The sequence below is a fragment of the Equus caballus genome, chromosome 17 (assembly GCF_041296265.1).
Source record: "Equus caballus isolate H_3958 breed thoroughbred chromosome 17, TB-T2T, whole genome shotgun sequence".
In the NCBI taxonomy this organism is placed as follows: Eukaryota; Metazoa; Chordata; class Mammalia; order Perissodactyla; family Equidae; genus Equus; species Equus caballus.
In genome coordinates, this window is record NC_091700.1 from 45,994,794 (window position 1) to 46,009,688 (window position 14,895).

At 37.9% G+C, this 14,895-nt stretch overlaps 1 protein-coding gene across 1 annotated transcript in view; it reads right to left on the minus strand.

The window, feature by feature from the left end:
* Positions 1 to 14,895, minus strand: part of GPALPP1 (GPALPP motifs containing 1) — a 34,705-nt gene that overhangs the window by 9,218 nt on the left and 10,592 nt on the right. Inside the window, exons 4-7 of the mRNA XM_005601238.4 lie at positions 12,694 to 12,802; positions 6,182 to 6,313; positions 5,576 to 5,740; positions 1,094 to 1,192 (exon numbers count right to left, since the gene is read on the minus strand). Of these exons, the coding sequence (XP_005601295.1) occupies positions 1,094 to 1,192; positions 5,576 to 5,740; positions 6,182 to 6,313; positions 12,694 to 12,802 (505 nt within the window). The remainder of the gene's footprint in view (positions 1 to 1,093; positions 1,193 to 5,575; positions 5,741 to 6,181; positions 6,314 to 12,693; positions 12,803 to 14,895) is intronic.

Consider the following 14,895-nt stretch of genomic DNA (forward strand, 5'->3'; position numbering starts at 1 on the left):
GTGGGTGTATGCTTAGTTTTATAAGAAATGCTCATTTCTGGTAACAGAAAAAGGCCCAGCTTGTTAATTTTCAGCTATCGTTCTTTTCTAGTATAACTAACTATGGCTATAAATTTTGACTTTTCAGTACCACTTTATTTTGCATGCCACAGATTTTGATGTGTTCTATTTCTGTTATCATTCAGTCCAGGTATTTTCTAACTTTCGTTATCATGTCTTTGACGTAATGTTTAAATTTTGCATTTTTCTAATTTCCAATTGTATAGGGCCTTTAAGTTATTCTGAATTTTAACTTAAATTCCTGTGGTCAGAGAATATGGTTTGAATGATAGAGATTCTTTCAATTTTGTTAAGACAACTTTTGAGCTGGTCAGTTTTTATAAATGTTCTATGTGGGTTGAGTTTTTGGTCAGTTTCCAAAAATGTTTCACGTATGCTTCTCTGTGTGGTGCTGGCCTACCGACATCCAATAAATCTTGCTCACTATATTTTTAGTATTCATGGAAATTTCATAATTTTGGAACAGAAGGTAATTCTCCTGAACACCTTTCAGGGGCTGACAGATTCAGTGATTTACACTGATTCTTCGAGCTGGAACACTCACCAGTTTTTTTTATGAGTAAGAGACTATAACAAAATAATGATATGCTAAATGAACACTGACTGGTTAGTTTATAAATTTAGATTGAACCATATTTGAAAACATTTTTCCTCCCACATTTAAATCGTCACATCAAACATTCCAAATCTGCTTATAGTTTACAAATGTATGAACTGAGGATCTCTAGGAGTTGGTAGGGCTCTTGCTTTCTGACCACATGCTACTGGTCTCTAGGAGCTAAATTTCTGATCTATGAGATCAGTAAAATATGAACTCAAAACAGTATATGAAATGCATTAAAAAGCCCTACACAAATGGATTTTATACAAACTTATAAATACAAAAGAGTTGAGTATTTTTCAGGATGTGGGTACAGAAAAAGACTGAGGTAAATAGGAAGACATATAAAAGAAAGAGAAACGAGAGAGAAAAAATAAGAGCATTAAAAGACAGAGGAAAATAAACGGTTATATAGTTTTTCCTCTTACTTACATTGTATGAGGATACCTGCTCAGCCAATCTCTTTTCCCTTCCTGACAACACGTGCTGTTCGTCCTTCTTATTCAATGACTTCCTTGCTTCTTGTGTTTCCTGAGGAACAAACATAGATAATACATTACTGAATCATATAATCAAGAGAAAATAAAAAAGAAATAGTATTATTTTTACTCAGATTGAGTAATAAGAGACTAACGTCAGCCAGGCTTGTTGAATCTCTTCCCACTAGAAATATTAATATCCTTGATATGGGATCAATTAGTGTTCTACCCTGTGGTTTCCCTGAAAACATGAAAAATTTTTTTAGCCAATCAACAACTAGAAGAAATCATCTATTTATAAAACTCAAAAATGAGTCTGACAGTGATGAAAAGTAGGAAAGGAAATCAGGCTTTAAAAGAAATACTACATTTTCTGTTTTCAAAACTAGTAAGATCACTCAAGGGAAAAAAGTAAAGAAAAAGAAAAGTTTACATTTGGAAAAGAAGAAATAAAACTATCTTTATTCACAGATGACATGATTGTTTATGTAGAAAACTCCAAAGAATCTACAAAAAAACTGGAACTAATAAGCAAACATGGGAAAGCCGCAGGACACAAGGTCGATATACAAAATATACTAGCAACAAACAATTGGAATTTGAACTTATAAAAAAATACCATTTACAACAGTGCACACACAAAAATGAAGGATGTAGGTAAATTTCCAACAAGTTTTAATTAGAAAAAAATATATTCTAGAGAATACATTCCCAACCAGGAATGAGGTAAGCCCACATAAAAACAATTGAAAACCACTATTCTCAAAGCATATATATATCTATTTTTAAAGATTTTATTTTTTCCTTTTTCTCCCCAAAGCCCCCTGGTATATAGTTGTATATTTTTAGTTGTGGGGCCTTTTAGTTGTGGCATGTGGGACGCCACCTCAGCGTGGCCTGATGAGCAGTGCCACGTCCGTGCCCAGGATTCGAACCAGCGAAACCCTGGGCCACTGAAGCACAGCACGCAAACTTAACCACTCGGCCACGGGGCCGGTCCCCTCAAAGCATATTTTTATACTGTTGGAATTTGCTTAAGAAAACCATGGAGGCCTTCTACAATTTTTATCTAAATAATATACTAAGACGCCACGGTATTTAATAAAGTACATTAAAAACATAGGAATAAAAACAAAGAAACCCCCCAAAAACCCATAGGAATGGCCCATTTCTTATTTTTCCCTAAAAACTTTCCCAGAAAACAGATGCTTTTACTTATAAATATTAAGAGGAAAAGGACGTTATGGTAAGGCTGGAGATACAAACCTAACCATCTAATATAAGGGTTAGTAGATCTAGTCAAGACTGGGAGGCGAGGACACAAGAGATCTTAGTCAACTAGCTTATGCGCAGCACTTCCATTTCCTATCACAGAGCAATCTTAATTCTTTTAGCACACGTTGGCTAATGTGAAAACATTAGTGGTATGGGAGATGTATGCTGGGAAATAAAAGAAAAAAAGTAAGATGAGTGGAGAGAACCTATCAAAAAGGAAATTGGCTAAGATCTGCCATGACAAAAATTAGTCAGGAACTTTACACAAGATCAAAGATACTAGAAAATGAATAGCTGTGTGATACTACACAGTTTGTGCCACAGATATAAGTCCATGGCACTATGTGCTGTAGTACACTATCACATAAAAGTTAAGGAGTAACAACGATCCCTTTATGAGTCCACTATAAACACTGAACAAAACATTTTCAGCACTGAAAAGAATGACCGGATCTAAGGAACTCGGTCACTGGGCCTGAAATCACTTAAGTTCCGTTTACTCCATTTTGCTGAGATATTTTCCTCTGAAGAAGACTCCCTGCAATTCTGGCTGTAGGCTAGACACCTTTTCACCTACAGCGAGGGACAGACGGGCGGAAAAAAGCACAAATAAACGGAGGCACAAATAAGTCCATGTAAGCAAGGGAATGAACTGTCTTTTTGGAGACAATCTTAAAGGCTAAATTATAAAAATGCCAATACATTATTTTTATAAAACACCAGCTAAGAAAGAGTAGACAGGCATTCCAACACTAGTCGTTCCGGGCGTGCGGCTCACTTCTGTACCACATCTTTTGTTACCTCTTCTGCACCACGTGGGTTGGCTCACCTCACCTTTCTATTACAACGCTCAGATTTTCTGTAATCTTCAGGACACAAGAGAACTTATGATTTTGAGACATATTCAGGGTAGGGTGCTAAACCAATTCTCTTCTAAAATGTAAGCTCCTTAAGGAGCTTTTTTCATCTTTCTATTACCTGTGTGAGGGATCAGAATTGGTCACTCCAAAATGCGTCTCTTTGCCTTATTTTTAAGAACAGGAGACTCTGAAAGAAACTTTGACCTTTCCCCTAACTGCCTAAAAGAATTTAAGATAAAAGGCCTGTCCCCAGGACAGGTCATCACCATAGATAGCTCTGGGTGACGGTCCTTGCTAAGCCTATTCTTATTTACCAAACATTTGCTTTTCTATTTCCACGTGAATTGCCTTCCTCCACTTTGAAGTCCCAAACCACTGCCCTCGAACACCCTCCTTTGTCTTTAGCCGAAGATGATATTTAAGGTGGCAGCTTTGGCCATTCTGGCTGAGTTGGTCAATTTTCCTGGGTTTCTCCCACGTAACTTGATATAAAGCTTTTTTTGATTTTCTCCTGTTATTCTGTCTCACATCAATTTAATTTGTAGACCAGAGAGAAGGACCTAAAGTGGGTAGAGGAATTGTCTTCCTCCCTCACACCTGCAACCAAACACAATGCCTGGCAGAGGAGGTATTTAATTTATAGTTACAGAATGAAAATAGAAATCTCCATAATTTTAGGCACGGATGAACAAGATTAAACAGAGTTAGGGGAATGAATTAAGTGTGGAACTAAGTCAGAACTGATAAAGCTACGATCATAAACTGCCAATTAGTCAAGTATTTAAGATTTGAATGGATATCTTAAGGGAATTAAGATCTTGGGATGGAGTAAATTTAAGAGGTAGTGTTGGGGAAATTGGCTCAAGTCCTAACTTTACAATGGAATTTTCATAATAAACAGATTCAAGAAAAAAATAATAATGTATTTTATGCATACTTTCTTGGGTTTTTTTTGGGTAAATTATTTAATGTATTAATGACAGAGCTTCTTTTTTTTAATTGAGGTATAATTGACATAACATTATATTAGTTACAGGTGTACAACATAATGATTTAACACTTGTATATATTGCAAAATGATCACCACAAAAAGTCCAGTTAACATCCATCACCATTCATAGTTACAAAAAAACTTTTTTTCTGGTGATGATAACTTTCAAGATGCACTAGCTACCTTCAAATATGCAATATGGTATTAACTATAGTCACAGTGCTGTACATTACATCCCCGTGGCTTATTCATTTTACAAGTGGAAATCTGTACCTTTTGATCCCCTTCACCCATTTCACCCAACCCTCCCCCAGCTCAGAAAACCACCAATCTGTTCTCCCTATCCATGAGCTTTTTGTTTGTTCATTTGTTTTTAGACTCCACATATGTGAGCATACAGTATTTAACACTATTAAGGAAAGTGCTTCTTGCCTATCTTGACAGTAACACAAAGCTTAGTACACCTGAGATATGGTCATTTTGAGAGTCTCTACGTATCACCTAACTTGCTCGGTTAACCTGCGGCTTTGGTTTTTTCAGGATATCTTAAAAGATACACTTTCAAGGAGATGGTATGATGTTGTTTAAAGACCAGGGGATTTGGAATTATAGAAAGGTCTAGAATGGAATTATTGTGCATTACTTACCAGCATTGCAATTCTAGAGAAGTCGAGCTCAGAGAGGTTAGTTTCTTCCTCTATAAAATGAGGTCAATAAACCCATGTTTCTGGGTTTTCTTGAGATTTAAATGACACAATTTATTGGGAAATAGTAAGCAAATAGTTAGCTATTGGTGTCACTTTCCTTCCTTATAACTTTTCTTCAGGGGGAAATCTGTGTTTTCTTTTTGGAATCATAATTTTAAAAATAGTTTGTTGTTTGTGCCATGGAGTTGATTTCGACTCCTAGGGACCCTGTGTACAGCAGAGTGGAACCCTGCCTGGTCTTTTTGTGCCATCCTCTCACCCTCTGGTGCTATTCATAGGGGTCCCATAGCCTACTCTGTCTTAGTCTAGAAGCTCTAAGGAACCCTGTCTACCATGGGTGACCCTGCTAGTATTTGAAATAATAGTGGCATAACTTTCAGCATCACAGCAACATGCAGCCACTACAGTTTGACAACCAACAGATGGGTGGTGTGGCTCTCGGATTAGGAAATGAACCTGGGCTGTGGCAGCGAGAGTGCTGATTCTTAACCACTAGACCACCAGGGCTGGCTTTTAAAAACAGTAGCCTTAAATAATTCTGCCTTCTACCTTCAAAATAGAGCCAAGAGGAACAGAAATACGTGAACAAACCACCCTCTCACCTTAGCTTTCCTTTCCCTGTCAGCTGGCGTATCTGTCCAGACTGATCGATCTCCAGATTTGTCATCAGCTCTTCTTTTAAAAGCTCTGGGCCCAAGACCAAAGTCCTTCATTTCCGGGGGAAGCTCAGTCATCCACGACTCCCTTGTAATTGGTTTAGATAAATCCTTTAAGAGAAATAAAATGTTAAAAAAAAGAAAAAAAGTAGCTTGGAAAGTGTGTGTGTGCACATAAAATATTGAATAAGAGACAATGTTTCTCAACTGAGGTTTTAAAGTAAAATAACAGACTTCAAGAGAAAAGATTAATAGAAGGGAATAATATTTTTGTCATATTGCTACAAATACTTTCACCTAATCTATTGTTCTTTTGACTTTGTTATCTTTTGCCATATAGAAATTTTTAGATAGGCAAATTTGCTGGTCTTTTCCTTTTATAGTTTCTGTGACCTAGCTCCTAAATTTTCTTTATACACATACATACACACACATAAGCATACATACATACAGACATATATATACACACACATATATTAACGTCTATTTTTAAAATTTAGATTTTTAATCTATTTAGTCTATTTCTCAGAGTAAAATATATTTAAAACTTACATCATCTCCTTTAGTCAGTTTCTCTTTCATCCGCTGGGCCCTTTTTTCAAACTCTGTCGTTACACTGTAGCTCACAGGTCCTTTTGCAGGCATTGGTCCAACAATGTCCTCATCTTCACTGCTATCTGTTCCCTTTTGAAACAAGACATTACCTTTAAACCAAGAGCAGAACTACAGATTATAGAAAATGATCCTAAATTACTCAAAATTTAACTGAAACTGATTAGCTAGAGACAATAAAATAAAAAAGCAAACAATGTATTCCTGGCTCATCACAGTGACCTTTTCTCTGCCTTCCTCAAGGGCACAGTGCAGAGAGGACAAATCCATGGCACGTGGATTGTCCCACCTCTCCTCCTATGTCCAGGGCAGACCTCTTAAATGCTTTCAGCTCTCTTTCTGATGGACACAGATGTGACCTCAGAATTCTCAACATGGTATTCTAGGCCATTATCACTGACTGGTCAGAGATGACACAAGTTGAAACCATTTTCCTTCCTGGTACCGAATAAGCTTCTTGGAATAAGATGCACACAAGTAAGACATTCTTGGAAGCTGTATCAACCTTCGTGATTTAGTATAGTTCACTGAAATAGAAATGCTGTGCAATATCTCACACATGCTAACCCGAATGAGTTAATTTGGTTCCCAAAGTACTTCACTTACTCAAAAGATATAACAGTATTGTAATAATTGAATTCAACTTGTTCGTAATCAATCACTTTAATAAAGGGTTTTCACGTAAGACTCTGTGTTAGATGATACATACACTAGGGCTGAAAGCAGTCCTTGTCCTCAAGCAGAAGCTAGATTGAGACAAACAATAATAACACGTTTGTTCTCCAGCTCTGAAAGGCAGCTGCTTCCTCTTATTTTTTTCAAACTACCAGGATCAGGAGTTCATTTGTATTGTTTACATTTTCCCCACTAACCACTAAAGGTAACTTCCATCTGTGGTTTCTTCTCTGAACCCTTACAGCAATTGCTATTGGTATGAATAATTAGATAATTATATATGGTCTAGTGGCTTACTCTAAATGTCTCTCTCACACACACACACACACACTCTTAATAATTACGGACTTTGGTATACAACGCCTAATTTGGTCCTCATAACAAAACTGTGAAATGACCTTACTACTCTTGTTTTCTTTTTGAGGAAACCTAGGTTTAGAGAATTCTATTTTGAAAGGTTAAACAACTTATCCGAGGTTATAAAACTAGCATCTAAGACCCAAATATTCTAAGATCCAGGCCAGTATTTTTTCTACTAATACTACAGCAACCCCTCTATTATTTTCTTTATTTCAACTGTTAATGATTTAACTTTAAGTGTGTATAGCTTATCTATACAACAGGAAGCTCTTCAATGTCAAAGACATGACCTTAAACATATTTATAACCCCCTACACATATAATACTTGGTGCTGTAAATGAGAAGATATAATAGATATAATGAACTTTTAAAACTATAAGAGATAGGGTATCAATATAGTGCTGAAGTTTAAGATGATGGGATAAGCTAATGGTATTTTTACTTTCATCTAACACGCGATGATTTTATGAAGGTAGAACATCAGCACGTCTTGCATATCTTGGTAGGATGATACCCAAACTTTTTAGAAATAAAAATCACTTAGGATGTTGGGAGACACAAACTAAATGGGTGGTTGGAGGTGCAAACAGAAAATCAGGCCCAACGCGCTAAACCGAAAATGAGAAACCAGAATCATAAACCCAAATCCAATCTAGGTATTAAATCATTTTGGTGTCCCAGATGAGTTATTTAAACTTTTTTTAAAAAGCTGAGTTATTTAATTAAAAAATACAATACAAATTATGTCCCCTATTGGTTTAGAGTTTGGGCTGCGAGGCAGTTAGACCTAGTTTCAAGGCCCCAATTTGCCATTGTGTTAGCCCTGGGACCTCAGGCACAGTAACCTTTCTAGGTCTCATTTTGTCTTCCAGATGGGGATTATAACAGCTCCAACCAATAACTACTCTATTGCTAAGAGAACCCCGTGTTTTGTTTGTCCTCTTTGGAGCCATGCTTTTCTCAGGAAACTGGGACTGTCTCTAACTCCTGGAGAAAAATGTTGATAATTCTAAGCCAATCACTTTGGTCTGTAGGGGAGGAAGACATTACCTCTACCCACTCTGGGTCCTTCTGGCCAGAGAATGAATTAAATTCACATGAGACAGAATAATAGGAGAAAATTAAACAAAGCTTTATAACATGTATACATGGGAGAGCCTCAGGCAACTTGCCAAAATGGCTGAAGCCACCACCTTAAATATCATCTTCAGCTAAAGGCAGAGGAGGATGTTGGGGGTGGGGGGAGTCAGTTACTGGAGTATACCAGTACCAGACAAGCACAGTAAACAAGAGTAACATTATTATGCAGATTTAAGTCCTTGTCTTCCGCATTACGAGTTTTTAGAGGATAAGGTCATCCCCCCTCCTTCTTCCTGGTACAGAAAGGGAGACAGCTTTACAGGTGGAGATTTCCTTTACAAATGTAAAGGTCTCTTAACAAAGGGTAAGTAAATTCTACTTTTCAGAGTTTCTTTCCTGTCTGCAGCTTTTTAAAAAGTAACCAGCCCAAAATATTCCTCATGCAAAAGAGACATATCTTGGGGTGGCCAATTCCAGTCCCCTACAGGTCTCATTCTTCTTGCCCAACTGACTGGCTTAGGTATGGGCATATGATTCCATTTTGGCAAAAGAAACGCGAGGAGAAGTCTATAGGAAACCTGGGAAAGTTTTCCTCCCTCTAAAAAAGGGACACAGGATAGGGACCATTCCCCTTCCGTGTCTGGACATTGTCATCTGCATGTGAATCTTAGAATTTTGGCAGGCTTCTTGGTATAATGAAGGGGTCAGCCTAAGAGGAATCAACATACTGGCAATGATAGAGAAGATGGAAAAAAACTGGAGCCCTGGATGATTTCATTAAGCTGTTGAATTAATGAACCCTGGAATGACCCCACCTCTAGACCTCTTATGATGTCTGAAACACATTTCCCTTATTTTGGGAATATAGATTAGATACCACCCAAGAAATTACATAAACAACCCATTTGCTGAGTAGATTAAGACAAAGTTCCATTTTGAGTTGGATTTTCTGTTATTTGCAGCTAAAAGCATTGTGGCTGACACACCATACCCTAGGATTGCTGTTTGAATTAAATTAAGTTTATACAGTTATGCAAATATAATTGAGTCATGCAAACCTAAGTTTGTGTTGTGCTTTACAGCATCTGGCTTATGGCAAGTACTCAACAAATGTTAACTGTTAGCATTATTATGTATGTCTTAATTTGGGAGTATACATTGTGAATGAGAGACGAAGAGAAGCCTCTCTTTGAGAAAGGAAACTATGAAATCAGAAAAAGAAGTGTCTTTTGAAAAAGGTTTTGTTAACGGGAAATTATAAACCGAGAAATTCAGAATCAAGATTACCCTGAACACAGGCATACTCTGAAGTCATCCCTGCCCCATCCTTACCCCTTACCTTTTGCTAAGAGAAGCTAGAGAATGTAGAATAGATACCATCTAGGGAATTACCTAAACTATCCACTTGTTAGCTAGGTGGGTTAGGATAGAGTTCCAAGTATGAATAAAGTTGAATTACGCTACATCTTTAAAAAATTTTTATTTTGAAAAATGTAGTGCCAAGACAAGTAGAATGAAAACCCAGGTATCTCCACCCCAATACATCAGTTGCTAACATTTTACTACATTCATCTTTGTTTCCCTACCCCTCTGGCCTCTCTCTGTGAGGCAGAGACACACACAAACACACACACACACACTTTTTTGGGACTCATTTGAAAGTAGGTTACAGATAGCATGAAAAGGCCTTAGACTAAAGCAAACTTCCTTCCCACTTTCCAGAGGACAGTGGGTTCCATTTCTCTAGTACTCTTTTTGCAGACAGAGCAGTACTTTGAGGCTGTGGGTTTGATTCAGGAAGCTCACAGGGAGCTCAATTCACTCTACTCTGCCTACTGGAGCCTGTCCCCGGGCCCAGTCCTCTAGAGTTTATGGCTGGGTTGATAAAACCACGCTGGTCCCCTGATGTGTAAACTTGTGTTTACTGCTCTAGCTTTGAATTCTCTCAATGTTATTAGCACCTGTGGATTTCCCTTTCTTTCTTTGGAGCTTAGCTCTCTATTCTTTGTTGCTATTTTATTTTTCCCCAGCATTCCTGTGTGTTTGTGGCAGGGCGAGCCTAGCCTGACCATGTCAGCTCAGTCTCCCATATGGCTGGAAGCTGTCCTCTAGTAACTTATTCTTGTATTTAACAATTTTGTTAGAAAGGATTCCTTATAGTTAATGTAAATTCTTCAAGGTTACTCTCACGGCACATGTAGTAGAGGTAATAATAGTAACAGTAGTTATTATAAGTTGAATAGCTACTGTTCTGATTTAACCCTTACAACAACCCTATAAGATAACAACCTGTATGTTCCTGATAACAAAACTAAACTCAGCCAGGATTCCAAGCTTGACTGGCTCTTGTCTACCTCTCTCTCTCTTCCACCTTTCTCATTCTCTCCACTCTAACCACACTGGACTTCTTTAACCCTCATTTTCTTTCTCTCTGCACTCTTCTGCCCTCACATAAACTATCTGTAGTCTCTGGAACAATCTTTCCTGCCCTTTCTGCTGAGCTATCTCCAACTCATCAATCTTCAGTTTAGACATTTTCTCAGAGAAAAAGACTTTTTCTCATTTCTTCAGATTAGGGTGCCCTGTCACGGTTCCACTATATTTTGTCTCACCTTTTGAATCACTCACAGTATCACAAATTATTTCTTTAATAAATGTATTCCTTACTACGCTGTAAGTGTGACAACGGCAAGGACTGTGTCTAACTTACTCATTCATTCAGTAAATACTTTTGAATGGCCACTGGAGATAACACAAAAAGTCTCTGTCCTCAACGGCCTCACATTCTAGTGGGGAGAGGTTGACAATACAGAAAAAGAAGTGGTATCTTAGGTGATAAATGCTGTGGAGCAAATTAAAGGAGCGAAGAGGACAGGAGTAAAGGGAAGAGAGGTTAGCAATTTTAAATTAGGAGGCCAGAAATGACTTCATTGAGAAGGTGACATTCCAGGAAAAATTGAAAGTCTGGGAGGGAGGCAAGCCACACAGACATCCAGGAGAAGACCATTTTCAAGAGACTTGGTAGGTATAAGAGCTCCAGGGCAGGAGTGCACCTGATGTATTTAAGGAGGTATAACAAGGAGCCCAGTGTGGCCAGATTAAAATAAGAGAGAAAACCAGGGAACTAATAGGGGCCAGACTGTAGACGGCTCTCTAAGGCCTTTGGCTTTTACACAGAGCGAGAAGTAGAATATTTGATAGTTTTGAGTGTGAGTGACAGCATCTGACTTTATTTCATCCAGGCAGCTACAGCTGCCGGGCTGAGAAGAGGCAGTAGAGGAACGAGGGCAAAAGCATGAAGATCATAAAACAGGTGAGATATGATGTCGACCTGGAGCAGGGCGGTTGCAGAAGTAGCTGGATTCTGGATGTGTGTTAAAGGTAGGAACAACAGAATTTGTTGACAGGTCCATTTCCGTGACTATGTGCCTGACACATTGTAGGTACTCACAAATATCATTGAGAGAAAGAGTAAATGACTCTGAAGTTCATGATCTTAACCCCTGCGTTACATTGCCTTTAGTGACAAGCTCAGTGGAACTGTTGAATTCTCAGTGGAGACGCAGAGGAGTCTCTTGATCAGATGAATTCACACACAAGAAGCCAATGCACAAGAATTTAAAGTCATAAGAACTGGGTGATTTAAAGTCGTAAGAACTGGGTTTGAGTCTTGGCTTTGATAAGTCCAAATTGTGCAAACTTGGGTAAGTTACCAATTTCTCTGGTTTTTAGCATCTGTAAGATGTAGATCATATCTGTTTCATAAGGCCATGGAGAAGATAAAATAATATCCATATAAGCGAAAATGCACTACAAATTATAAAGTACTTTACAAATCTCAGCTACTGTTCAAGACCACACCTTTAACAAGAAAATAGCCTTCATATTTGACTCAAATCATTTCATCTATTTTTTCATAAAATCACATATCCACCAATGCCTTTGTCATAAACAGGCATCAGAGCTGGATAGAGTTAATTTCAACATAAAGATCATTATTAACAAGTTCCTCAGCTTTCTCTCTTCCAGATCAAATCACAACGACTCCTTAAACTTTCCATCATCTTCTTTTTTCTAGCACTTTATTTAGAGCTTCCCTTCAAGGACGAGAAGCATGAAAAGGTAACACCCTGTCAACATGCAACTGCCTTGTGATTTTTCTAAGAGCATCTCGGATCTATGATAAGCCTTTGATTTCATCTACCGACATTACAACCTTAAATTCATCTGAGCATGACTGCATCTGCCATTACATCTGAGGCAAACGACTGCAGCTAGCACTACATAATGTTTTGAGTTTGTTACATCTTATTCTTTAAACAAAAATTTCCCAAACCTCGGAGTCGAAATATGATGATACTTGTTGTCCTGGATCATCTCTGCCTTTGTCGCTTTTCTGTATAGACTTAATAAAACCAGGAGGTAATGCAGGACCTATGATAGGCCTGAAAAATAAAATGCACCTTTATCATTCTCTCTGACTTTAGAAAGCAGTTTCCAAAATAAAAGGTCACACACACACACACACACACAAAGCCAGAAAATAACAAATGTTGAAAACGAGAATTTTATTCAACATATTTTTACTAGATAACCTGGTATTTTTCAACTTAGCATCTTTAAAAAAATCTCATTTTTGCATTTTAACTTTCTGCTTGTTAGTCAATGATTAGCGACAAAACCAGGAATTTTCAACCTGTCAGTGGTGTATACTCACTTCCTAAAAGAACTACGTTAAATAAAAACGTTTTTTAAAAAAACAAGTCCTTATTATGGACTAAAGCCTGTGAAGATCTTTTCTACTTTGTACCTTAGCTCTCAGTTTTGAAATTTACTGTCCACTGAAAAATGCCTTAGGGGCATTACAATTATAGTGAGAACCACTTAGGTGTAAATTGAGTTTTAAGGACATATACAGCACATGCATATGCCAGACGCTACAATTTATGGTTCCATGTGCCAAGGTGGTATAAAAATCTAAACACTCCCCTCACTAATAACCCAATAACGATGTGGAAGGGTACAGGAATGAAAAGAGCTCATTTGAGACCCACAGGAAAGGGAAAGGTTGGGGGCTAACCACATTTCAGCCAGTGCCCCTTTCTGTTTCTTCAAAACAGCCCTGGTTGGTATAAGTCACTCCATTTTCAAGGTGAGCAAAATAATGCCCAAGGACAACACAAACTAGTAAATGACACAGCTGGAGTCTGACCCCTGGTCTCCTGGATGAAAAAGTTCATGTTTTTCAAGCTGCCCTGTTGCCACATTCGGAGAGAACTATCATTAGTTCAAAAGGGAGAACTCCCTAAATTCTGCATCTTAAAAAGAGAAGTCTTACTTTGTGTAGGGAAAAATAAAACAGAAAAGACACTTTCCTCTTTCTTTCACAGTTTTAAGTTTCTTCATCCTTTCTTTCATACCAATGTTTTTTCCAGAGAGTCACTGTGCCAGTATTACCAACCAACAGGACACTGCAGGCCTAAGCCCAATTTTCCAAATTGCACTGTGTTCAATTAGAGCCTCTCAGACAGGCTTCCTGGCAGGGGAAAGACAGTACTGAGAGTCAGAAGGCCCAGGTTCCGCTCCTGGCCATTTAACAACCTCTTGTCTTGGTTCATAAAACCTCTTTGAGCCAAAACAATTTTGCATATGAAAAACAGGCAGGTTTGGCATTGTTAGAAAGATCAAATTAGCTATGACTTATAAGCTATAAGGAAGTACTGCATGGGTTTTTTCTGAGTACAATTTTTAGCAGATCTACAAATGCAATTACAGCTCAATTCTCTGGTCTCAGGGAATTTGTGAGGATAAAATTACTGGTACACAAAATCTTAAAATATGGTAAAGGAATATAACCATCGCATGTTATGGCTGTATAAAAAGTTTATGCCTACAATATATGCTACCACCTGTTTACTTCATACATATACTTTATTATTGCCAAAATAGAATTCTCAAGAAAGAAACTGCTATACATCTAACAATGTATTTTCTTGAAAGGAATGTTATATCCCAGCAGTCAGCAAATTTTCTATAAAGAGCCAGATAGGAAATTTTAGGCTTTGAGGGTCAGATTTGGGTCTCTGTTGCATATCTGTCTTTGCTTTTTTAATGACTTTTTTTTTCCTTGTACGGAAGATTCACCCTGAGCTGACAGCTGTTGCCAATCTTCCTCTTTTTTTTTTTTTGGCTTGAGGAAGATTTGACCTGAGCTAACATCTGTGTCAGTCTTCCTCTATTTTGTATGTCGGTTGCCACCTCAGCATGGCCACTGATGAGTGGTGTAGGTCTGTGCCTGGGAACAGAACCCAGGCCGCCGAAGTGGAGCGCACCAAACTTAATCACCAGGCCACAGGGCCGGCCTCCTAATAACCCTTTAAAGATCATTCTTAGCTTGGGGGCCATACAAAAACAGGCAGTAGATTGTCTATCCTTGTTACTTCTAAAAGGACCAAAGTTATATGAAAGTTAGGAGCTGACAAATGTGATTATAAACTCTGAATACAAAATGTATGACAGCCTTTTCTATTTATTCCTG